The following is a 25,066-nucleotide window of genomic DNA, read 5'->3' on the forward strand; positions in this document are numbered from 1 at the left end:
CTGTTTTGTGACTTAAAACATAAAGTTAGATTGTACTTCGACTATAATAATAGGCCTGCTAGAACGTTAGATGTATTCCCCCCCCCCCGCCCCCCACTCGTCAAGTGAACATATTAACCAATCACAGTTAATCTATTGTCAATTATGCAACTGTGCGAAAATCGCATGTTTAGAATATTCATAACAGCGTGCGTGTGGGTGAATGTGCCCACACGTCCAGAAGGTGGCAGCACCCCTAAGCTCCAGGCCGCCCTGTCACAGACCTGACTCAACCTGACTTGTGCTTACTCATTCCAGACAGCGAACGAGAAAAAGAAGGTGTGTATCAATTTTGGTGTTTCTGTTTTTAAAACAAAAGTCAAATGAGTAATTTTTAAATGTTTAATATCTAACGTATTATATCCAATGACCAAAAGAGACATGGACCGACTTTGGAGGCTAGCAAAGTGTTCCTAAATAGGTGGTAAATAAGGTGGTCAGTGTTGGGAAAAAAACACACAAATGCCTTTCAGAAGGACTTTTGTCATGGAAAGCATTTGGAAAATTTTTAATCTACTGCACTTGATTGAAGGTTAATAAGGCATGATGACTAGCACATACATAAACATAAGTTAAAGTATGTTTGTAAGGAGAAGATTAGCTGCAAGTCCACCTTGTGTGTCCACATTGCTAACAGTGTCAACACAGCAAGGCGCCTTTTGGTTTGGTGCAGAGCTGGACTGGCCATTTGGCATACAGGGCAGATGCCCGCTGGGCCGGCCTCTTTTGGGGCAGATGCAGTGCTTTTTAATTATTTTTCTACATTTAACCCCAAGAGACTGGCCCACAATTTAGAGGGACCAGTCCATTAATCTGTTTTGAATATAGATACTAAACTGAAACATAATCAATATACCTCAGTGGCAGAACTACATGTTAGTCGGGCTGGGCCGGCGTGCCTAAGTCAAAATGCAAGGGCCGATTTTTATTTTTTTTTTTTGTGCCAGTCCAGCCCTGGTTTGGTGTAAAGCAAAGAGAAAATTGGCAATACTTAAGAGTGGCTCTGGCCAACAGGTCATAACACTGTTTTAAATCAGGGGTGTCCAAACGTTCCCGTCCAATGTCCACTTTCAAATTCTTAGTCTTGAATTTGTTCAAAACATTAAAAATAATCCATCAGTGGGGGTAAACATCCATCCATTTTCTGAACTGCTTATCCACACTCGGCAATTACAGTACCGGTATCTCAAATCATTTTCCCCATTCAAATGAGGCACCGCTGTATTCTATGTATTTTTTTTTAAGAAATAGAATAAAAAATGAAGCTAATAAATACATTATTAATTTTTGTTTGCCGCTGGTAGCTAAAGACACACAAAAAAGTACCCAGACCGTAGTTTGGACACCCATGCTTTAAATACTCACATTCTCAGACAACAGACAGAATGATAGAGAAATGGGACAATTAGTTATTAAGCACCATTCAAATCACGACAACCCCCCCCCCTCACCCCCCAGAAGTCGACTTCCAACTTCACGACAGATTCACTCACATGACGGCTAACGTGTTACAACATATTTCTAGGAAACTAACAGGGTTCGTTAGACTGAAACATGGCCTTGAGCAGCATAAATGTCCATTTTTTTTCTCCACTTTTTTTTTGTTTTGTTTTTTTAACCCTGTTTGGATCAGTGCAGACAGGCACAGTGCTTCTGGCCTCGGTTTAGGAAATATAAACAGAAGTTGCTTGGGATGCTTCTTCCCAGAAAAAGTGGAAGACATTCTGGATACGGGGAAAGGCTTGAAATGATCTATCCACTTTTCCTGATGCACACACTTCTTCTTTTTTTTGTGTCTTTCCAAAATACTGGATTGTAGCTACTCCAGTAGACTGCAGTAGGAAGTTTCGAGGATGCGTTTATGGTGACTGGATGAACAGGAATCGGGGATGATCACAGATTGGGGATCAAGTTCTCCAAGATGTGTCAATGTGTTGGTTGCTCAAGGATGAGATATGGTCCAGTGGCTGAGGTCTAGACCAGCGGGGAAGGAACCTGCTTGGTTTCCAGCCCTGGAGATTCCTTTTCCGTTCCGCTCGTCTCCTCGTTGCCGGAGTCAATAGGAGCGTCATCCTGCGTGAGTACACGCGGAAAGAACAGTGTCATTTTTTTATTATTATTTTTTTAGACAATTAAGAAATAATGGTGATGGTCACAAGAGTGCAAGCTCACCGACACCCATGGGTGTGAGAGAATCTCATCTGCTGTGAAGCGAGCGTCCACGTTCACCTGCAGCATCTGACTGATCAGCATCTGAGGAGCATTGATATTGAGATCACTGCAGTGAACCACCATGCCCCCCCCCCCCCCAAAAAATCAGAAAAAGTGAAATGTAAAAAAAAAAAGTAGATTTTGATTGACTAGCGCAGGTGGAATAATATGGAATAGGTAGGACTGGACTGGCCATTTGGCATACAGGGCAGATGCCCGGTGGGCCAGTCTCTTTTGGGGCCGATGCAGTGCTTTTTAATTATGTTCCTCAATTTTACCCCAAAAGATTGGATCACAATTTATCCAATCCAATCCTCTTTATTTCTGTAGCACATTTCCAAAGTGCTGCACATTGAGATCCACTATCATACACATTCAATCTATTAAAAACAACTATATATATATATATATATATATATATATATATATATATATATATATATATATATATATATTATGTCAATAAAATAAATAGATACAATAAAAAGACCCTGAGGACCACACAATTAACACTGAATTAAAGCCAAGGAATAAAAGTGGGTTTTAATTAAGACGAGACTTAAATTTAGAAGGACCAGTCTGTTAATATATTTCAATATAGATAGCAAAGTGAAACATCATCAATAAACATGAATGGCAGAACTACATGTTAGGCAAGAGTCGTCAAAATGCCAGGGCCGATTTTTTTTTGTGTGTTCCAGTCCAGCCCCAGGAATAGGGCATTTGGCAGCATTGTGGGAAGGAACACAGCCAACTCCTGGCCAATCGAAGCGGCTCTCCTCATTCCCATTAGAATCAGGGCAGTGAAAGTGCACATTGTAGAAGCACGAATTGACTCACATCCATGAATGAAATTAGTGCGCGCAAACTGCGTTTATACCGGAAAACTGCAAGATCACCTCTTGATGGAGGTAATTGCAGACTGACAGATGGATGTCTACGAAAAATAGGGCCCTATAACTGTACATTTGCGTACTACATAGTTCTCAGCCTCAGGACATTTTCAACAATTATTTCCATTCATGCATTAAGAAACAAATCTTTGAATTCACTTAATAGGCACTTTCACACAGTTTGAGGACGTTCCTCATGGGTGGTTATAGCCGTCACCTTGGCAGGAAGGCTGACGGTGTCCCAGTCCGGAGACGGGAACTCCAGCTTCCCTCTGAGGATCTGATCGAACAGCTCCTCCTGGACGTTGTTTTCACTGAGGAAGACGAGACGCGTTTAGATCGAAAGAGGATTCTTTGTTTTGGATGATGACTGGCGGTTGTGTGTTAGATCGACGGACCTTCTGAACGGCGGGAAACCGCAAAGGAGGATGTAGGTGATGATCCCCGCTGCCCAGATGTCCACCTTCAGACCGTAGCTTCACACAAACGTCCGCAAGCAATAAATGCCAGCTCTACATAACCTCACTTGCTGGTGTCCTCTCACCCGGTTTCAGCGATGATCTCCGGAGCCACGTAGGTCGGCGTGCCGCACACGGTGTAGAGCGGCCCCTCCACCACCGTGGCCAAACCGAAGTCTCCCAGTTTGAGCGACTTGGTGCCGTCCGGGTACTCGCACACCTGCCGGGAACACAAACTGGTCATGGAGCACGGTGGAGTCCACGTTTGCCGGCCGTCCGTCCGTCCGTCCGGCGCCTACCAGCAGATTCTCTGGCTTGATGTCTCTGTGCACGATGTTCATCCTGTGCAGGTACTTGATGGCTCCGGCCAGGTTGTACACCATGGCGCTGGCGTCGTGCTCGCTGTACTTGGTGGACGACGTAATGGCGTCAAATAAGTCGCCTCCCTAAAGCAAGCAGAGTGATGGAGTTCTAACTTTGTCCCGGCAATTGGTCGTCACGCACGCAGCAAGAAGAGCACCTTGACCAGCTCCATGACCAGGAAGAGCTGAGACGGCGTTTCGTCCACCTCGATGAGCTGGATGATGCTGGGGTGTCGAACCCGACGCAAGACCGCCACCTCGTTCTCGATCAGGTGCTCCTATTTAAATAGAACACGACAGTTTTTTTTGGGGGGGGGATACAGTATAACTAGTGATGTCACTATAAAAAATTGTAATTGATTAATCTGTCAATTATTTGTATTCGTATAGTGATAAAAAAAAAAAGGGACATGTTATACTATGTTACCGGTTTGGTTATTGTTTTCCAAAGTAAAAACAGGTTTTGAAAACAACTTTGAGGATGCTTAATGTGAAAATGTATTTTGTAATTGCGATAAATATTCCCCAAAAAAGATTCCACATGACTTTGTACCCAAAACAAATTTTGTCACAGTTTGGCCAGTGATGCCGTTTGGCACAGGTTTATAAAAAATACAATTTTAGTTTTTTTAAAATTTTATTTACACCTTTTTTGTTATTTGTATCCCTAATAACCAGGAAATGCAAGGGGGAAACAAATCTATGATAATTTCTTCTTCCAGCCATTAAAAGGGTTCAAATAGTTGTCGATTAATTTGATAATCAATTGCTTGTCGATTTGACAGCTCGAAGTATAACGTCTGCACAAAATGCTAGCTGTTGCATTGACATAACAAAATAAACTTCACCTTCCCGCAGCAGCGAGCTTTGTCGATGATCTTCAGCGCAAACTCCTGCCCGTTGGACCTGCCAGGAACATCAGAACCATCATTCGGCTTTCGGCACACAAGAACGAAACTTCCCGTGTCTTTACCTCTCGACGCACTCCTTCACCACCGCAAAGTTCCCATCTCCGATCACTTTCCCAATTTTGTACTTGCTGCCGATGAGCGACGACGACACCGACAGGTTTCCGTTCACTTGGGAGAGAAGTTTGACGGTGTGGTCACATGGTCGTTAGGCAGACAGTTTAGCCGACGTGATACGATACCACACCTTCAGGAGCGACGTCATCGGCATGCTCATCCGCGCCATTAACGTCCGCGGGAGCGGACCGATGAGGCGAAACCTGCAGACGGAACGAAGCGGATCGTGTTGGCGAAGACGAGATGAAGACAGAGATGTTTCCGTTTTAACAAAGAGCTCACCTTGAGGCTGCTGCGTGTTCCTAGACTCGTGGGGGAGGGGCTTGATCTGGACAACTTTGCGGGGACATGCGATCCTGACGCCTCATTGGCTACAGAAAAGAGGAAAGAACCATGTTGAGTGATGTAGAAAAACATCTTGTTCAGCTGTGTGAATGTTTTTTTTCATGTCTTACTTGATCCCGGTGACTGTGTCTGCGGCACAGCTTTTGCGGAAGCCTTGGCGGAGGTCAAACCAGATACGCTCGAAATCTTGGGAGTCAAAGTCCTCTGAGAGGCGGCGGGACGAGTCACTTTGACTCGACACTCTGGAAGAGGAGAGAACTTTAATACCGCTGCTCACGAAAAGTTGGAGATGTTTTGATTTGGGGTCAACTTTTTCTAATATTTCCAACTTTTGGGGAGTTTTGTATCTTGACTTTCCTTTTCAACCTGGTGTGTGTACGTGTGTGTGTGTGTGTTTGTGTGCGTGTGAGACCGTTAACGAAGGCCGCCGTCTTTCCACTGTGCGTGAGCACAAAGTCATCCTGAGCGTAGCGAAACTTCTCCAGCCCGCACGCCATGAACACGTCGTCGTCCCCGAAGAAGTCGTGCAGACAGGTCAGCTGCACGCACACACACCAGGGTTATAAATAATAGTTTGGGAATTTTCATTATAGCTAATTTTTATTTCGTTTTGAATTTTGTTAGTTTAAATTAGTTTTCAGAGCAGTTAGTTGTTATTCATTTTATTTTTTAACGCTCGGTTTAGTTTCTTTAGTATTACTTTTATTTAATTTTTGTGTATTGTGTACTAACAATCAGGGGTGTCAAAATTAGTTCATTAATTTTGAGGTCATTTAAAGTTCCTTTAGCACTACTAAATTTTTTAAACGTCGCAAGTCACTCGCAACGCAGCAGACACGTCCAAATTTAGCAGTGATAAATTTAAAAATAATGCTTGTATTTGTGGAGACTGGGGTCAAATTGTATTTTACAATTTTAAAAACGTGTAGAATTTCACAAGTTACTTCCTGTTAAAAATTAGAAAAATGCCCTGAGCTGTCACCAATGTCTAACAAATGCAATTATACCATCTAGTGGCAGAAAAATTACCTCAACCCAAATCAATATCACACTCATTTTTTACAGTACATTACATCTTTTTAATTATAACTCAGAATTATTATGAAATTACTGTGAAATTATGAAATTACTGTATCAATGACTAAAAGATGCAGCCATATTTCTATTAGTTTACATTTTTTTCCACTTTTATGTTAACAAGACTATAAAAGTTAGAAAACATATTTTATTGTACATTTAGAACAGATATAAAATTTGCGATTAACTAAGTCATGCGATTAATCATGATTAAAAATTCAACAAAAATATGATTATAAAACATCTTAAAAACAATCATCCATGAATCAAATACTGTATTGTTTGTATCACTGGCGATGTCTGTCTTTTCTCCTTTCTATATCTGTGCGAGTACGTTTAAAAATAGTCCTATGATTTTAGTCTGTGCAGGAAAAGATAAGAGTATCTTCAAGCAGACGTTTGGCTGTCACGACTTGAAACACTTTAAAGGTAAAATCTTGACAATGAGGCGCTCTATTAAGATGGCCTATTTTGTGTTCCAAGCTACTCGCTGAGCTCACCTGTTTTCCATCCAGCGTGTACAGCCTCTTGACAGATCCCGAGTCCAACTTGATGGCCTCCGTGATGTCGGCCAGCACTTGTTCAAAGGAATGTGCCGTCTTCTTGTTCAGGAGGATCCGCACCGCCTTGCGCGGCTTGACGCCGCTTCGGATCACCGTCACCAGCTTGGGCTTGATGAAATCTTTGCTTTCTCGGCCCTCGGGGCGCTCTTTGCCGCTCCCGCCGACCCCGGCCGCAAGCCCAGAGGATGCAGCGGAAGGCCTACTCGAGCTTGCTGAGCCGCTTCCGGAAATGGCGCCGGGTTTCCAGCTCGGGACGGAGATCTTGGTGTAGTCCACTTTCCGGTAAGGCTGGTTGGAGGCGCAAACGTAGCACTCGCCTGAGCACAGAGACATGAGGTTAAAGTTGGGAACATTGGGCTTTCAGGTAATAATTCAAGACGAAGCAAAAATGTACTACAACCTTTCCAAGTGACTTTTGTGTGTAGTGTGTACTATATGCGTTATGTCATAAAGTAATGTATCGGTATTAGTTTCCATACATTAGTGCTCATTAGCGGTCTTTACAGTCATCAATATTGATGAGTGGAGGGGAAAGGAGCAGTTCAAGTCCCTTCAGCTGGAATCCTTTGAGTCTACATAAAACGCATCCGGAAATTATTTCTTGCAAAGAGGATGGAGACAACTCCTTAGTAAGCGCCAGTAATATTAGTCATTCTTCACAGAGGATAAAGAATATATGCCTGTGTGTATTTTGTCTACATGTTGATGCACTGCTTGTTTTCAAATATCTGTTGCTTAAAGAGTTATAAAATCTCCACATCCTTAGTCTGTCAATGGCGTTTTGCATTGTGTGTTAGCTTGAAGCTAACAGAAGGCGTATCTGGCTACTGCATACGCGTTTAGCTAACCTTCCACCAGCTCGTCCATGCTGCTGATCTTCTTCGCGCCATCGATCGTGTAGATAGTCCGCACCCCTTGTGGCAGGTGGAGGTTGTCGGCCAGCGAGCGGGTCAGCTCCATAAGCAGGGCGTCGTACGAGCGGAAGCGATCGCTAGAAACGGCGTACACCAGCCCCTTAAAGGAGCGGTCCCCGTTGCGGTAAAAGCGCACCTTCTTGGCGCGCTTCTCCAAGGTGAGCGCCTGCAAAGTGCGCGTGCGATAGTAGCTGCAGTTGGTGCTGTGCGCTGGACTCGGAACCAGGCTGCTGCCCCGCGAGCTCGGGCCCGAGTCGTCTCGTTTCGCACGAGCGGATCGCCCTCGACGAACCTTGTCCCGTTCATCAAAGTGCTCCAGCTCCATGGTCTTACTTGGGATTGGATCCAAACGCACGGTCCCACTACTTGGGATTCATCTCAACTGAGATTTTGTGAAAACTGCTCTTGGGTGTTTCTAGAAAGACATTTGAGATCTTTTAAGTGGTGATTTCAGGAGATGGGAAGATTCTGATGCAGGGAAGCCAATATCCGCTTGAATCCTGAAAAAAAGGACGGAGGTGAAATATTGTAAAAATACATCTGGAAAATGCAGCCTCTATGAATTCTGCTAAATGTGCTTTTTACTCTTTATTTCGTGGCCACACATTAGCATTTGGTGCCCGTGTTTTATGTGCTCTAATATGAAGACTTGAAATGAAAGGATTCTTTGCACTACACTTCAGAATTATCAGTTCAGTAAGACTAATTTTCACTCCGATTGAAAGAAACTGAGTTGTAATCATCTAAATGATTTTGACCAAAAAAATAAATAAATCATGCAATATCTCCAAATGTGAGAAAAAAAAGAAAAAGGAATGAGCTTGAATCAGGAGTCGAGGTCACGACAGCATCTGCAGCAACCTCCAGGTCCAGTCAGTCTCAAGTCGAGTCGGTCTCACTGACCCCAACCACATGCTCACCGATCAGTCCGTTTTCGTGCGTTCATAAGGTCAGATGAGCTTTGCAGTGAGGGAGTCTGCATCACCTTGCAGCATGCAAACATGTCAGTCAAGGTTGCAGGTGCAATCCAGTCACGTGTTTGCGTTGCATCCCATTCGGAACAACCTGCACCAGATTAGAACAAAAGCCTGAATCCGCCCAAACGCGTGCACGGTGGAGGGAGGTACCTACCAATAATGCCGTGGAGCCGGTTTGTTGCTATGGAGGTCCCCCCCACACACAAAACCTCCCCTCCTCCCCGGTGCGCAGGTTCCGGTATTTTCCGGCTAAAACGGCGGCTGCATGTGGATTGGACCGCGACGACCGCCGGGCCGGCCGAGCCAGTCTGCTATCCGGGGATGAGTGATGCAGAGGCGGCGAGCTCGCGTAGCTGGATGCGCCGCGACGGTCTCCGGGTAGCAGCAGCTGCGCGGCTGCTGCAGCAGAGAGTAGACGCCGGCACAACCAGCTTCCGCTCCCGCCCCTCCTTGGAGGCTCTCTCTCTGTCTGTCTGTCTCTCTCTCTCTCCGTGTCTCTCTCTCTCTCTCCCTTTTCCTCTCTCTCCGCGTCTTTTGTCTATCTCCCTCGACCCCTCCCCCTAATCTTGTCACATTTTGTCACTTTAGCCAATTAAAGCAGAAAAACGGCAAATGCCGGAGGAAACGAAATAGTAAGAATGGATTGATAACTATATTGATCTATATACTGTATGTAGATATCTATCATTATCTCAATATCTGTAATTCGTTCCTTGTGCATTTCCCCTGACTATACTAATCAGTGAATGTTGAATGTCTAAGTGTATGTACATGTACGTGCATGCCTGGTTAGTGTGTGGTGTCTGGCAATATTGACAATAATTGATTTGTTTGTTTTGCAGAGAACCGAGACGGCGTGAGGTTCATTTCTGGGACCCAAGGCCCAGATCGCCTAATCCAAATCCAAGTGCCACATACAGAAAAATTAAAAGAACCAGATAAGGTCAGTTTGATTTTAACTTTATTGTTTATTGCACAAACACTAAACAGACTTAATATAGGCCTATATGTATAATTAAAGAAAAGGCCTGTATACGTATAGATTATCTCACGTTTCTGCAGGTATCTTTTCATGACACTGACACAATGAAAAGTAGTCCGTGTACAGCTTATATAACAGTGTCAATTTATTGCTCCTTCAAAATGACTCAAAAGGCAGCCATTAAGAGCTAAACCCCCTGGCAACAAAAGTGAGTACACCCCTAAGTGAAAATGCCCATGCAGCACTGCCTTAACTTTTTTTGGGTATGGAGTCCACCAGAGCTTCACATGCACTGGAATCCTCTTACACTCCTCCATGACCACATCACGAAGCTGGCGGACATCCGACACATTACGCTGCTCCACCTTTCGTTTGAGGATGCCCTTATAGTGATACTGATACTTTGTGAGATACTCTATATACTGTGTTAGAATGAATATAAAATACCACGTTCATCATACATTGATTTCCCCCTGACTATACTCATCAGTGAATGTTGATGAATGTCTAAGTGTATGTGCATGTCTGTACATGCCTGTTTAGTGTGGTGTCTGGCAATATTGACAATAATTTCCTCGTCTCTTAGAGAACTAAGCCGGCGGCATGACGTTTTGTTTTAAAGGAAACATGCAGTGCAGGCCAGTTTGATTTTCACCTTATTGTTTATTGCACAAAAACAAAGCAGGCTTAATATATATCATGAAAGAAAAAGCCTCTATGGACAGTATATACAGTATACACCTGTACGATGAGGGCACCTTTACAAAAATTCAGTTTTTCTGCTCTCTGTAAGATGCCTTGGTATTGGTATCAAGGAAGTATGTCAAAGTGATACATCTTGACTGAGAGACAAAAGCATTCCATGGCCTGTCAATGAGCTTCCCCTGCCTGAGTTGGTGAGTGATCGCTGTCGTCCTCCTCCCAAGATGCCGTGTTGAACCCCGCCGGAGCCGAAATGGAGTGCGGGGCCGTAGTGGTTCCGAGGCCTTGATAGCGACCGGTCGAGGAAGGGGAGGCGGGCATGGAGGCGGGAGCGGCCGCCGCATCCTGAGACAGGAGGCCGGTGTGCTCGCTGTGCTCTGGACGGGCGGCGGCGCCAAAGTACATCTTGTTGGGACGGCCCACGAAGGTGCGGCCTGGAGGCAAGTGGTGTGGCTTTGGTTTTTTTTGTTTACATTTGAACGGCAGCAGGTGGACACGCACTCACCAACGTGGCGGACCTGCTCGCTGACGTCAGCCCTGATGTCCGAAAAGTCCCACATGGCCATAAAGCTGTCGCAGCACGTTCCTTCCTCTGCCTCCTACATGCATCGGTCAATATAAGGCCACAGTTAGCATGTGTGTGCGTGTGTGTGTGTGTGTGGGGGGGGGGGGGGTGTACATATAGGGCAGGGGTCTGCAACCTGCAGCGCTGGAGCCACATGTGGCTCTTTAGTCACTCTCCAGTGGCTCTCTGTGAAGCTCTCAAAAAATTTGTAGAAAATATATTCTTTTGCATTTTTATTTTTTAGACCAAATATTCTTTAAATTAATTAATGACTAAATAAAAATGAATTTGTTTAAAAAAAAAATGTCAGAGTCCAAATATTATGTTGTCAGAAACAAAGATATGAACGGTAGATGGGAAAAGTACACTCTAAAAATGAATTGGTTAAAAAAAAACTACCATTCTAGTAAGTTAAGATCATATTGGCTTGATTAACCAATACATTGGTCAGACATTGACCATTCCGATTGACTACGGGCATACCAATTTTATTGGTTAGCCAAACAACCAATGAAATTGGTTACAATAGAAAGTAAGTCTAGATAGATCACTTGGAAATATATTTATCGTATCAATTTATTGTATTGTATTTATTCATTATTATAAGTGATTACAATATAATAGAAAAATATAGTGTTTAAAAATGGAAACGTGTGTCTAGATAGATCACTAGGCATGACTAGCTCAGTGGCCTAGTGGTGTAGAGTGTCTACCCTGAGACTGGGAGGTTGTAGGTTCAATCCCTGGCCGGGTCATTCCGAATACTATAAAAAAATGGGATCTGGCATTATGGGTTGGAATTGGGGGGTTTGGTCACCAACTGATTCCTGAGCACGGCCCCTGCTACTGCTCGCCGCTCCTTTTTTGGTGGGTGGGACAGTCAGTGGTACTTTTTCTTCGGGAATCCCGTGACCCGCGGGATTCCTGAATTTTTTTTTAGCCTCTAACCCAGATTAACCAATATCTTGGTCAGAATGACCAATTTGTATCGGTTGGCCCACTCACCAATATATATTGGTTGAGAGTGGTTGTTTTAAGCAAAGGATCTGTCTGACACATAACTAGCTCGATTGGTCAAATGTAACTCTTTTTTTTCCGGTAAATTTGAACCAATCTGTTTTTAGGATGAAAAAATTGCCTAAAAGTGACCATAATATGTCCAAACAGGAAAAGGAGAAAATTACCATAAAATGTTCATGAAATTGCAAAACAAATGTCAGAGTTAAATAAAAAAGGCAGGAAAGAAACGTTCAAAAAGTAACTATAAAATGTCCCAAATGTCCTTAAAATTACCATAAAATGTCGACAAAATGCTAAAAATGTCAGAAATTTAACAGAAAGGCAGAAAAATCTAAAGATTTATGAAAAATTAAGTATGAAAAACTACAAAAAGGCAGAAGAAAGTGAAATGGATGCTGCGTATTTTTGTGTGCAACTCTAATGAGCTCTCACATTAGACTACCACCAACAACGCTGTTTTGTGGCTGGAGACAGATTTTTTTTGTTATTTATTTGGCCTAAAATGGCTCCCTTGACAGTAAAGGTTGCTGACCCTTGATATAGGACGTGTGCATGCGCACCTGCACGTAGGGCTTGTAGGTGAAGGTGTAATGGTGAGCGATGGCAGCCAGGAACATTTCTATGCAGATGATGAAGTCCTGAATTGCAGGTGAAAATGATCACAGCTTTATTGGAGTGACTCTTGCGAAATACATTCAAGCAATTATTGTCATGATTATTTGTGCTCACCTGCAGCCCAGTGGCCACCGCCTCCACGCTGGCCCAGTCCCACGTGTGTTTATCCGAGATGACGCCCACCTTCACCAGGAACGCGATCAGCACCGCCTGCCTGGACACACGGCATGTCCAATAGTGACATCAGGCGCTGTATGAATTCTAAATCCGAGCTCGATAGTTGACATTGGTACCAGAAGGAGACGAACACCACCAGTTTGACGCAGAGGAACTTGCCCACGGGCCTGATGGGAGTCAGCTCCTCTTTCAGCGCTCGGTAGAGCAACACCAGACAGTACATAGCAAACTAAACACATCACACATCAAATTGTTAGCGAAAAATATAATCCTTTAGTCTAAATACCAAAATCCTTTACCAGCTGTGATATGTTGTTGATGATGACCAGATAGGACCAGGCATTACGAAAGCTGAAGTTGGCTTCGTCGTAAACGCCGCACAGCTGACACACCCTACGGGACGCCAAAGAAACGCAACCGCAGTCACAGGATAGTAAAATTAAAAGCAATGAAATAATAATAATGGCGTTCCGGAGGGTGACTTACAGCGCTGTCACTGTGGTTACAGGCCGGACCACAGTGTACTGGAGGACTCCCAATTTGCACCGGAAGAGCAGCACTCTGATGGGACAGAGAGTTGTTTTCACGCCGCGCTCATGTGACGCCACCCCCTCCTCCTCTTACTCTCCCATGGGCCACGGCGGGCAGCAGCAGAGTGGTGGCAGGTGAGCCTGCTGCTGCTGGACCTCCAGCATCAGTACCAGGCTGGGGTACTGGTTACTCAGGAAGTTGAGCAGGAACACCAGGAAGTTGTAGATGACGTACGCCTCGTAGCATTCCCTGCAGGTGTCCACGTAGATGGCCAGGCCGGGATACCTCAGGGCCAGCCACTGGGCACAAAGGGAAAAATACAGCGATCCACGTTGTGGGGACACATTGGGGAATTGAACGCGTGTGTGTTTTGACTCACACTGTCGAGACTGTAGATTGGCACCATCCACAGGATCCTGAGAAAGTCCATATTTAGTGAATTAACACAACAGTGTTTTTCTATATTGATTGATTCAATCTAACAAATGCAATTTATACTGGTAAATAAGACAGTAGATTTTATATCAGTATCCTGATCACCAGAAGTCCACATTTGGGCCTCGGGGGCGGGATCACAATGACATCATTCACGCAACTTGTTCAAACATGTCCTGATCTGGATCACCAGAAGCGTACTGGCGTAAGAAGTCCATATTTGGGTGTAGGGGCGGGGAGAGAAACATGCCCATATTTGGGCATAGGGGCTTTCGCTGACTTTCATTGGTAGGACATGTCCCTATATGAGCTCAGCCACCGGAAGTCATAGGAAGTCCAAATATGAGCATAAGGGGTGGGGCCTGAAGTATGACATCTTGGGAAATGTGCCCATATTTGGCTAAAAGGGTTGGTACCGAAAGTGATGTCATCCTTTGGCAAGATGCCAAAAGCAGCGGGGAGGGGGCAGGACTTAGACCTGTCAAAAGTATGACGAGAAGTGGATCGCAATATTATAAAATTGATCTTTTTGTCGCCGATTCTGAAATTTGGCAGAGTAAAATTCGATGGCCGATAAATTCAAAAATATATATTATAATGACTAAAATAACTTATTATTTCTGTCTTATATTGTAATGTGTGTTTTTGTAAAACAACAAAAATCTGGAGAGAAAAAATCTGCCGATATTCGTCATGCAGCTAACTTTTAATTCGATTAATTGACTGATTAATCGGTCACATTGTTATGGTGACACTCTTAATGGGAGGAGAGGGTCACCTAATGATTGGCCTCTGCAGCTCCGGCTGCGTGTAGTGCACCAGGTGCTGCAGGATGTCCCACAGCGAGATTGGAATGGTGAGGAAGACAAAGACACCGGCGATGAACCAAGCTTTGCTGTGAGTTCCCACCTGAAAACGCGCACACACAGATGCCCTGAGAAGACGTTCTTCGAGACATCCCCGCGAAATCCCCCTACCTTGTCCTTGTGCAGCTCCCAGACGGACAGCGGCACCACAGCAGCCAGCAGAACAGCGTACAGGACCAGAACCAGCGGGCGGATCCATCGCCGCCACTCAGAGCACGAGCACGGCATTGCTGGACCTAGATCGTGTGACATGAATGTCGGCCTCAATCCAGTTTCATTTCGTTCACTATTTATTTTGTGACCCAAATGTCCATTTTTCCCCCCCACGTCATCACTGCCCATTTAATAAAATACTGTATAAATATTGCTAGTAGTGCAATTTGTGCATTGTATGAGATATTTCATACGTTTGAACGTCGGAGCTTGTGATGATGGAGGCGCTGGCTGGCCTGTTGTCTTGTCTTCGCGCAGACTGCCGAGGGATTCTGTTGCCAGGCAACGCCTCTTCTGTCCCCCGGTCAAAACCGTCGTACCCTCCTCTCAGGTTCCGCCATGTGACCCCGACCGACGACCACCGGCCGATTAAGATGATGAATCAATCAATCGTCATCGCTACATATACGCGCAGGCACGATGTGCGCGCGCGGGCGCGCTGTTTACGCGCTGCGTCACTCACGTACGCGACCTCAGTCACGTGCGGACTGCTTCGGATCTTGAAATTATCTTACTCAGTTATTTTTAATTATATTTACTGAGGCGTTGCTGTATTGTCTTAATCTGAGTACATTTAAAAAAAAATGAGGTAGAAATGAGCACTTAAATGAAAAAAACAATCACAATTAAGTATAGGCTTCTTAGATATCATATTATGCATATAGTAGTAATTATGTGAGTAATCAGACTCATTACATTTGTAAAGCAAAAAAAAAAAGTATTTGTTGTGTGATGTAGTGTACGTAACAACCGTTAGGGGGCATAGAGGACTCAAAATGCTTTACATAAAATCACAACATTTTACAGGTAATACAAGAAACATGAGACGTACAACTATTTCTGCTGAGTTGAGATAAGCACACATTTATTGTCAAATATAATGCATGTATAATAATTAAAAGAGTAGCGTGTTGACTCTGAAATATCTCTTCTAATGGAAAACTGTCTTTTCTCCCCCATGTGGTCCCATCAGGCCTACAGTGGCTCAGCCTTCCGTGTGCTTGTAAGACAACTCAGAGTTGGGCTGGCACCAGCAACACAAACAGGACTGTGGGAAAAGACACACACAGAGCAAGAAGACGACTGATGTACATTCAGGTATGTCTGATACAACCCCCAAAAAGAACTCATCTTAACCTTGAAGCAGTTTTTGAACTTCCTGGAGACAAAGTAGAGGATGACGGGATTAATGCAGGAGTTGATGGTGGCCATGTTGATGCTAAAATAGTCCAACACCAACAATAAGCTGTAATAATAACATTAAATCACTGGTTGGAAACTGAACGGAAAGGTGTATGGTCAGCTTTCGTGTGTACGTGTGTTCCAGTGGGTACATACTTTAAAAGGTCACATCTGTGCGCATCGTGGGACTTGTAGGTCATCCTATTGAGCAGGCGACTGAGATGCAACGGGAACCAGCACAGAGCGAAGATCAGCACCAGGCAAAACACGGCTTTGGCCACGTCTCTGCGCTTTGGCGAGGAAAGCATCGTTATTAGCGTCATTGTTATCGTTATTACTCGTGCCGCCATGATCGTTACCCACATATTGCGCCCAACCGACCTGCTTCAGGTGTTCACTCAATGCAGTCCGCAGATTTCCCTTGCGATGTCGAAGCATTTCGCAGGTCATCAAGCTGTAGAAGAGAGCGGAGCACGCCAGAGGGACGCAGAAGTAGAAACCAAACAACCACCAGTCCTTGACATCCCGATAAAACTGAAACACAAGCCACCGTCTCCTGTAGGTTACTTTTACTTTAACCCGAAAATGTTGTTTACATTAATATGCCCCCACTAGTCTATACTATATTCTGATTAATGTTGTGTTTGTGGAATATGAGTTAAGCAGCCAAATTCACCCATTTTTATCGTCCATTTTGCTCAGTTGCTCAGGGCTCAGGTAACGACCAATTATGGCTCAAACCGAGAAAACATTTGAGCCGTGATTGGTTGTTAACTGAGTGAGCCCTGAGCAATGATGTCATTTTAAATTGACAGCAAGTGGCAAAATGGCCGCCCACCTCAATGTGTGGATTTTGCTCCTTAACTCATATTGTTTTGACATTGTATTATGTCAATCAAAATACCCTGTCTAGACTAGTGGGCCTGCATAGAACATATTACTGTAAAGAACATTTGGGGATTGACTGCCTTTTAAGTATAGGGGTGTTTAATCAATATATCTACCTATCTACATTTACCGACCAATCTTTATTACTACTTAAGTGCAAAGTATGAGTACTTTTGCCACCCGCCACACATACACTCACTGTCATGAAGGGCGAACTGGGCTGCAGCATGCAGGTCGTCATGGTAACGTTGTTGTACTCGAAGGTGACCATATCGAAGCCGACGGCCTCCGGCGTGGCCAGCGCGGCTGACAGCAGCCAGATGACCAGGATCTCCACCACCGTCACCGTGGGGATGCCCCTGCCCGGCACCCGGGACCAAGATACCACTGCACGGTACCTGATGCCGCCATTTCGGAGGTACACTTCAAGTACAACTTTTACTGGAAATGTGTGTGTGTGTGTGTGTGTGTGTGTACCTGTCCACGCTAAGAGCGCACAGGTTGAGGACGGTGATGCCGACCGACGCTTTCTGCAGGAAGGGGAACAGCTTGCACAGGATCAGACCAAAGCGGCTGTCTGCAAATGGCCAGCGCATGGCTAACAGCTACACAAACACACAGAATTTTTGTACACGGGTGTGTTAGCAGGCTATTTTAAAACAATCAATCCGTTCTTCATTTTTATTTTATTTTATTATTTTTTTTTGCACTTACTCACACAAACACATAGTCTCCCAGGCAGGGAACCGAACCCACGGCAATTTGCATCATAGGCAAGTGACGGTACCACTCCTCCACCATCTGAAGCCCAATTAATCCCTTCTTCAATTTTCTATAAGCTTATAGTGAATAATGACGTCACCTCAACTTACAAATGTAGTCCTACCTTGCTTCCTCGCGCCTTCGATTTTCATTTCCTATTCTGCTCTCCTGTAGTATAGTCATAATGATGTCTCATGTAATTCCCAAATTTGCTTTGTGTAGTCAAACACTGCTATTTTTCTGATACATGAATGGCAACAAGTAGCTCTACAGGTTAGTCATGTCTTCTGTCATCTAGTGGAAGAGTATTTAACTCATTCACTGCCATTGGCGGCTATAGATGTCAAAAATTTATTTGAACTTTTTCTATTAGTTTAACATTTTTTCCCACTTTTGTTAACAAGAGTATGAAAACCTAGAATTTTTTTTATTGTACATTTAGAACAGATTTAAAATTTGTGATTAATCAAGTGAAGTCATTCGATTAATTATGATTAACGCCCCTAATTTTTAATAATCTTTTCTTTTTTTTTCAACAAAAAAGAGTTAACTCACAATTAATCACACATTTTATATATCTGTTCTAAATGTACAATATTTTTTTCCTAGGTTTTCATACTCTTGTTAACAAAAGTGGAAAAAATGCTAAGCTAATTGAAATTGAAAATAATTTTTGACATCTATAGCCGTCAATGGCAGTAAATGAGTTCATTATTCTGCCTGTCCCAAAGCAACAAGGCCACATACCTTGTAGACGTTGATGGGAATGTCAATGGCGATGTAGATGAGGTCGCCCAAGGCCAAGCTGGCAATGAGAGCGTTGGGGCCGTTCCTCATGCTTTTGTTCTGGTAGATGATCCTCAACAGGGTGGCGTTGCCGACGACACCCACGGTGAAAATGAGGCACGACATGACAGTGTTGATGCACTTGAAAGTGCTGTTGATGGAAGTGGTCCTCAAGCAGCCGGGAATGGACGAGGGACGTCTGGTACCGCTCAGGTCGGGCAGGTCAGCTGAGATGTTTCCATGACAACAGTACCGGTCAAATAGAAGCAAAACAATCAGCAGTGTAGCCAACATTGCTCCCATGGATGGACCTCTAACACGCTCTGTATCCCGTGAGATCTTGCTTTAGTGGGACACATGTTGACCCCCCCCCCCCCCCTCCCCTTGCCACCTCCCAGTGGAACATCCCGTAAACACCATTCGCTTTTATTTCAGAGAATAAAGAGAATTTAAGTTGGCGGCCTCAAATCGACTTTATTGGTGTGTTTGAAGCCAAGTGTTGCCATGTGTCGCATGTTCTTTATGTTGGCGGCCTAATTAGTTGACTTGGGAAGAACAGACGAGTCCCATCTAACCACAAAGATGAGGTGCGTATGTGTGGATCCTATCTAACAACATGGGCATGGCAGAAAGTGTGTGTGAGTTTGTGTGAAAGTGTAGTGTGTATGCGCGAGTGTCAGTGTTAACCTACATGCGAGTGAGTGTGGTTTAATGTGAGTTAGTGTAGTGTGAGAGTGTTTGTGAGAACATGTCAGAGTGCAAGTGAGTGTGTGTTATGGTGCCCCACCGCCGCGCCAGACATTGACAACTTGTTTGGCAAAACAAACATACCACTTCCACCCCGTTGGGATGACGTCAATATGAGACAATAAAATGAAGTTAATTGCTATTACAAACCTGGTCTGCACTCACTTCATGGCCACTTCATTAGGTACACAATCTAATGAAACTGTACAAAACGACCCACTTTTGATTGACAAGCACTGACTGCCCAGCTGGGTCCCAATTAATTTTGGCCAGGGATTTTATGGTTTCCCCATATGGGCAAGCCCAGATGGGCTCAAGGTGGGCCTCATATGGGCTCTAGCTAAAACTCACATGGGTATGGAATGGGCTGGTGAATGGGTCCCATGTGGGCTGCCCGGCTGGGTCACAGTTGATTTGATTTGTTTTTGAACAGATCAAACAAATATGTCATGTTTCAAAAAGGGTTGCTGGTTATGTTAAAGACAAAGTTGATGTTCCAACACTTCCAGCAAATATCGATGAGATGAAAGATCAAATAACTGCAATCAACAATACGGCGACTGCGACATCCTGGGGTTTGGGAGAAATTCTCTCTCTCTGCTTGATGTTGTCTGTGCTGCCAGTGGTGGCCACATTGAGCAATTGTAAAACATGAAATAAAAACTTGAAGGTACCATACAGTATGTACAACATGTGTTTAGCTAGAGTTTTCTAGTGTTTTGTTTTTTTAATATCGAGGAATGATTTTGGTGTATTCTTTGTGTACTTTTAACCAATTTTTGCTGTGCAGATGGGCTCAAGTTGGGCCTCATATGGGCCCTAGCTGAAACTCACATGGGCAACCCAGTTATCGCTCTTCTGGGGCCCACTGGGCTGATTATGGTGTTCCTGATTGTACCCACAAAGGCTCCTTTCACACTTATGCCACAGTTATTTTGTTACAAGCTTTCATAACAAGGAGACCAATAATACGATCAATTACCTTTTGCCGAATAACAACGAATGGTCAGTGTTCCATCACTGTCAAACCGAATTATTCATTTTCCAACTCAAATGAACCTCAAGCCTGAAGTACTTGAATTAATGATAATAATAAATTTTTGCTTGTTGGCAGACTTCCTTCAATTGGCTTGAAGGGGGAGGGGTTTTCCCATATCTTTTTGGAATGCTGGGCAGCGCTTTCTTCTAGGTTTGAGTATTAATCTTGTGCTATCAAACTTGTATGGAATGGGCCATTAATAGTCAAAATAATACACAACGTCACTCTCTTAAAATAATTGCCTATGTCATTTTTTTATGCAAATGGTTAAATGTTTTTGTGTTTCCTGAAAAATCTGAACAAAATATTAAGTTGAAAATATAGATTTTTTGTGTATTTTTTTTTCCAAAAATAAAATATTACTTAATTTTAAAGAAACATAGGCCAGGTAGTTAAGCTCTATTGCACATGCTGTTAAAAATTTGCATAATTTGGAGTGAAGCCCAGCCAAAGCCCATACTTAGTTTAGCCCATCAAGTGGGGCCCAACAATGAAGCCCACTCTAAGCCCATGTCAAGCCAAAGCCCAACTAGACCAAGTAGTGCCCATATGGGCCCCAACTGTACGTGTTCGCTGGGACTTGACTTGTTTACGATCGGCCTTGGTTGCCATGGAGACAGTTGTAGCGTGGAGCCGTGAGTTGCTATGGTAACATAGTCAACTAACTAAAAACAGTTCCTCTGGAGGTAGCAGATACTTCATGTGTGCCACCGAAATTTGCAGAGAAAACGCCTTCTGTACCTCGTTGCCAGACCAAGAGAAGGTGAGCTAATAATTCAGTTTACCACAGTTAGAGAGGGAATTAAATATAGTAAGTCCTCTTTCAATTGTATAATGTTTAATGAATCCACTTTGTGAACTGCAGCTCGGTACTTGATGTCATATAGAAATAATTATGTGCAAGGTGGCCTAAAACTTGGTAGGACACTAAAAACCCCGCCAGCAGGTTGAGTGACAGCTGAAAATGGAAAAGCCAGGCAGCTCTCTACCAGGTGTGTCCTCGAGGATCAGGAGGCAGAAAAGCAGGTAAGTTACAGCTGCGATTTTTTTCTTCCAACAAATAATTTATCGTTTTTTGTTTTAGAGCTCTAAGATGCATTGTGAGAAGGTTGTGCAGTAACCAAAAGGTCGGCTTTTCGATCCCCGCTCTCCCCAAGTCATATGTCAGTGTGTCCTTGGGCAAGGCACACACATTGCCTCCAGTGCTACTCACACTGGTGTATGGAAGGTGCGAATGTTTGGTGGTGGTCGGAAGGGGCCGTAGGTGCACATTGGCAGCCACGCTTCCGTCAGCCTGCTCCAGGGCAGCTGTGGCTACTTAAGTAGCTTACCGCCACCGCAGTGTGAATGTGTGATGTGAGTGCATGAATAATGTATCCATTCCATTGTAAAGCGTCTTTGAGAGTCTAGAAAAGCGCTATCTAAATCCGATGCATTATTATTATTATAAGGGTTGTGAAAAGTGAATGGAACATTATGTGCCTTTTGTAGGAAGTCTGTCCAAACTACAGATAAATCATCACGGCGTCTCTCCAAGGAAGATATTGCAAAGTGAGTGTGGTTGTCATGGTGACCATTATGTTTTGCTTAAGTACAGTTAAGTATTAAATTGATTTGTGCGACCCTTTACGCAGGTTCATCAACAGTCGGAAGCAGAATATCTGCGTGGGCCTGCTTCAGCATGGCTTCCACAGGTAGCTTACACGGATTTTAAATGTATGTCAACAATGCCTGTGTTATTGGGGAAGGTGAACTGAAAATATGCAGTAAATTGTTTAAGGAGCAGAATTGTTGACTGACTTGATAGCCAGTGTGCAAACAAGGCCTTTGGGCTGGCAATGCTGCATCAGAGCGCCTCATTGTTGACTGTAAGTGCACGTCACCCAGAGAAAGGCGGAAGAGCAAGGAGATAATAATAATTAGCAAGCAATAGCCAGCGGGTAATCCTGGCCTTTAGGCAGGCTCGGCCCCTTTAGAGCGCCTCGTTGTCAAATATATGAATTGAGGTAGTAAATATACAGCCGCTGCTCTGTTTCAGGTCCTTCTCTGAGCTTTTCCTACTGCTGCGCTTGGATCAGGAGCGCAGGGAGGGGGCAGAGATCAATTCAGCTCTCAGTCTTCAGACGCCACTGGAGGAGCAGCACGCCAAAATAGAAAGCATCGGTCTGCACCTGAGTCGCGCCGAGCAGGCCCAACGTGACGGTATTGAAGCAGGCGCGCACTTCTGAGTCCTGACTTTAAGGAGCCCGGGTCCAACAAATGGTCATCACAGGTCGCTGGCCAGCGGCGTACGAGCAACGTCTGCATTTGGGCACCTACTTCACGGCAGAGGGGGAGGACCTGTGGCTCAGCCTGCACTTCTACCACACGTGCACCGACGCGCAGGAAGACGGATGCATGAGGCACGCCACCGAGGGACGAGCCTGCTTGGCCGAGCTCTACCTGCAGCAAGGTGCGAGCACTGCCTTCTTGACTTCTTTCCTTGCTTCATATCTTATTTTCTTTGCTTAAACTTACTTTTGTTCCTTCGGTCCCTCTTCCTTTCTTCGTTAGCTTAAACCTATTTTCATGCCTTCCTTTCCTTCTTTCTGCCTCAGGCCTGTTTTTTCTTTTTTCCTTCTTTACATCCTTCCCTCCCTCAAACTTTCTTTTCTGCCTTTTGTTCTTCCCCCTTCCTCCCTTCCTTCCTTCCTTCCTTCCTTCTTGACATTCATTCCCATATATCTCCTTCGGACCCATAGATAATTGCAGTGGACATGACATATTTGCGTGTCTTAACCAATAAAAACACAATAATTTGGATGATGTCAATACTTCTGGTTCATGATTGGATCCTAGCTAACCAATCACAATCGCAAGTGTATTTGCATGATGTTCATGGTAAAAATGTTATATATAAGCTTGGTAAGTTCACAACACGCTACAGCCATACTATCCTGGCGTCCACTATAACAAATAAAAACATGAGATTGAAAATTCCCTGTTGTTCTTATGTGGAAAAAGAGTCTAAATCAGTTTTTAAAAATGCCGGAGCAGAAAAAAGGCAGGCCTGAAGTGGTTAAGTTTCCCTTCCCTTTTATTTTGCATCCTTCCTAACTTTGTGTCAACAACCTTTTTGCCTTCTTTCTCTCTGTACCTGACCAATACCACATATATTGAATCCACTTTCTTTTTTTCTTGATTCAAATTAGTTGCCATTATTTGAGGTACCTATAAAAAAATATATAAGGGGATTCACATGCACATACAGGTCAGCTGGACAAGGCGAGGGAGCAGGCCGAGCAGTGCGTGCAGATGGCCGACGAAGGAGGTTGGCTGGACTCGTCCGGTCGCTCCCTGCCACGCCGAGCACGCGAGAGCCTGTGGGCCATCTACAGCCGCCAGGCGGACGCTCGCATCAAGGCCGGAGATCCCTACGAGGCTCTCGAGCTCCTCCACCGTGGCTACACCACCGCCACCGAGTGTGAGTAGACCGCCGCTGCACGCGCTTGCCTTCATCCTGGTTGTAAAACAAGACGTGTCCTGTTGCAGCTGAAAACAAACACATTGAAGGGGAAGCTGCTTATCAACTTGGACTGGCCTACTACAGCGTTGGCGACTATGACACGTCCGAACAGGTGTGTGCGAGTGTACGTGTGTGTCCGAGATGAGTAAGTGTGGACACAAGCAAGTGAGCTCTTTTTTCTCTTTGCAGTACCTCAACACATCCATGAACATTTGCAGCACCACGGAAGATTTTGACGGCCTGGGAAAAGCCTACAAGGCCGTAGCCAAATTATGTGAAAGGTACTCTTACAACAATCACATCTGCCAGTCTTTTATGATGACAGCTTGTGTGTTTGTGTTTCAGTAAGGGAAACATCAACAATACCATCCAGCTTTTGGAAACGTTAGTTGATATTTCCCGTAGCAAGAGCCTACATCATCACCTCGTCGATGCATGTCTATGTCTGGGCCACGTCTATACCAACAAGGTACCTCACACACGCACACTTACACATACAGCACATGTCACAGAATCATGTCACAGTTCTGTTCCCTGTCTTCCTGCAGAGGCAGTATGACCGAGCTCGCGAGAGCTTGCTACAAGGTTACAACGTGGCCTGTGACATCGGAGACGTGACTTTGGTTCAGAAGGCTCAGGTATGTTATCAGTACAAATACAATATATCAATACATTTCAGAATCTGTACTTTTTTTTAACTTACCCACTTAAGTAAAGGAATTAAATCAGTACCAGAGATCTTCAGAGTGTGAATACTTTTGCCCCACGTTTACGTCCGTCAGGTGTCACTGGCCAGTGCTCACACTCGTTGCATTGTGGGGAAGTACAGTGCAGACGTGGAGTCTACCGTGCCGGCTGCCCTGTCACGGCTACTGGCCTGGAAAGTGTCAAGAGGACTCCATGAAGACAGTGACCATGCTGGCGTGTGCGACTATTAGGCACATTATGTATTTATAATTTTCCTGACAATTTTTACGTTGTGTTGTGAGCCAAAGATTGCAGGATTGCAAGGACATCAGTGTGAATGTCACTGCATCCCAAATGTAAAAATATTGATTCTACTTTTCTTTTAAGCACTTTTAACTCTGACTTTCTTTTTAAAAATAATAATGATAGCAATTATTATTATTATTATTATTATTATTATTATTATTATTATTATTATTATTATTATTATAGTCTTTCAA

General features: G+C 44.2%; 4 protein-coding genes across 6 annotated transcripts; 1 reads left to right on the forward strand and 3 right to left on the reverse strand.

The window, feature by feature from the left end:
• Positions 1-515: 515 nt before the first annotated feature.
• On the reverse strand, positions 516-9,348 carry LOC147159715 (serine/threonine-protein kinase DCLK2-like). The gene is made up of 16 exons (XM_086059729.1): positions 9,019-9,348; positions 7,822-8,387; positions 6,911-7,290; positions 5,746-5,872; positions 5,444-5,575; positions 5,271-5,359; positions 5,119-5,191; positions 4,937-5,042; positions 4,812-4,869; positions 4,122-4,241; positions 3,901-4,047; positions 3,688-3,821; positions 3,542-3,619; positions 3,361-3,457; positions 2,212-2,292; positions 516-2,112 (listed from the first exon to the last, which is right to left on the reverse strand). Exons 2-16 carry the CDS (start codon positions 8,210-8,212, stop codon positions 2,014-2,016), a joined length of 2,112 nt encoding a protein of 703 aa, XP_085915855.1. The 5' UTR covers positions 8,213-8,387; positions 9,019-9,348; the 3' UTR covers positions 516-2,013.
• Positions 9,349-10,489: 1,141 nt separating this feature from the next.
• LOC147159716 (transmembrane protein 184C-like) lies at positions 10,490-15,450 on the reverse strand. The gene is made up of 12 exons (XM_086059796.1): positions 15,165-15,450; positions 14,869-14,993; positions 14,670-14,800; positions 13,836-13,872; positions 13,550-13,755; positions 13,412-13,486; positions 13,225-13,318; positions 13,042-13,154; positions 12,863-12,962; positions 12,694-12,771; positions 11,054-11,147; positions 10,490-10,982 (listed from the first exon to the last, which is right to left on the reverse strand). The coding sequence occupies exons 2-12, from the start codon at positions 14,983-14,985 to the stop codon at positions 10,717-10,719; spliced, it is 1,311 nt and encodes a 436-aa protein (XP_085915922.1). The 5' UTR covers positions 14,986-14,993; positions 15,165-15,450; the 3' UTR covers positions 10,490-10,716.
• A 505-nt stretch (positions 15,451-15,955) lies between these two features.
• Positions 15,956-19,720, reverse strand: LOC147159717 (endothelin-1 receptor-like). The gene is made up of 8 exons (XM_086059074.1): positions 19,687-19,720; positions 18,550-18,815; positions 17,518-17,645; positions 17,234-17,438; positions 16,534-16,686; positions 16,309-16,442; positions 16,108-16,216; positions 15,956-16,018 (listed from the first exon to the last, which is right to left on the reverse strand). The coding sequence occupies exons 1-8, from the start codon at positions 19,718-19,720 to the stop codon at positions 15,956-15,958; spliced, it is 1,092 nt and encodes a 363-aa protein (XP_085915200.1).
• A 1,333-nt stretch (positions 19,721-21,053) lies between these two features.
• Positions 21,054-24,939, forward strand: ttc29 (tetratricopeptide repeat domain 29). 3 transcript variants are annotated; one of them, XM_086059911.1, is made up of 12 exons: positions 21,054-21,137; positions 21,240-21,400; positions 21,866-21,925; positions 22,009-22,068; positions 22,413-22,576; positions 22,647-22,826; positions 23,625-23,837; positions 23,906-23,991; positions 24,069-24,160; positions 24,225-24,348; positions 24,428-24,517; positions 24,662-24,939. In XM_086059911.1, the coding sequence occupies exons 2-12, from the start codon at positions 21,339-21,341 to the stop codon at positions 24,815-24,817; spliced, it is 1,287 nt and encodes a 428-aa protein (XP_085916037.1). In that variant the 5' UTR covers positions 21,054-21,137; positions 21,240-21,338; the 3' UTR covers positions 24,818-24,939. The 3 variants fall into 3 exon arrangements, with proteins under 3 accessions (XP_085916037.1, XP_085916039.1, XP_085916038.1); XM_086059913.1 differs by having other exon boundaries at positions 21,063-21,137; positions 21,279-21,400; XM_086059912.1 differs by having other exon boundaries at positions 21,067-21,137; positions 21,262-21,400.
• The last annotated feature ends 127 nt before the right edge of the window (positions 24,940-25,066 follow it).

The sequence above is a fragment of the Leptonotus elevatus genome, chromosome 17, assembly GCF_054856555.1.
Source record: "Leptonotus elevatus isolate MCC_2025b chromosome 17, RoL_Lele_1.0, whole genome shotgun sequence".
In the NCBI taxonomy this organism is placed as follows: domain Eukaryota; kingdom Metazoa; phylum Chordata; class Actinopteri; order Syngnathiformes; family Syngnathidae; genus Leptonotus; species Leptonotus elevatus.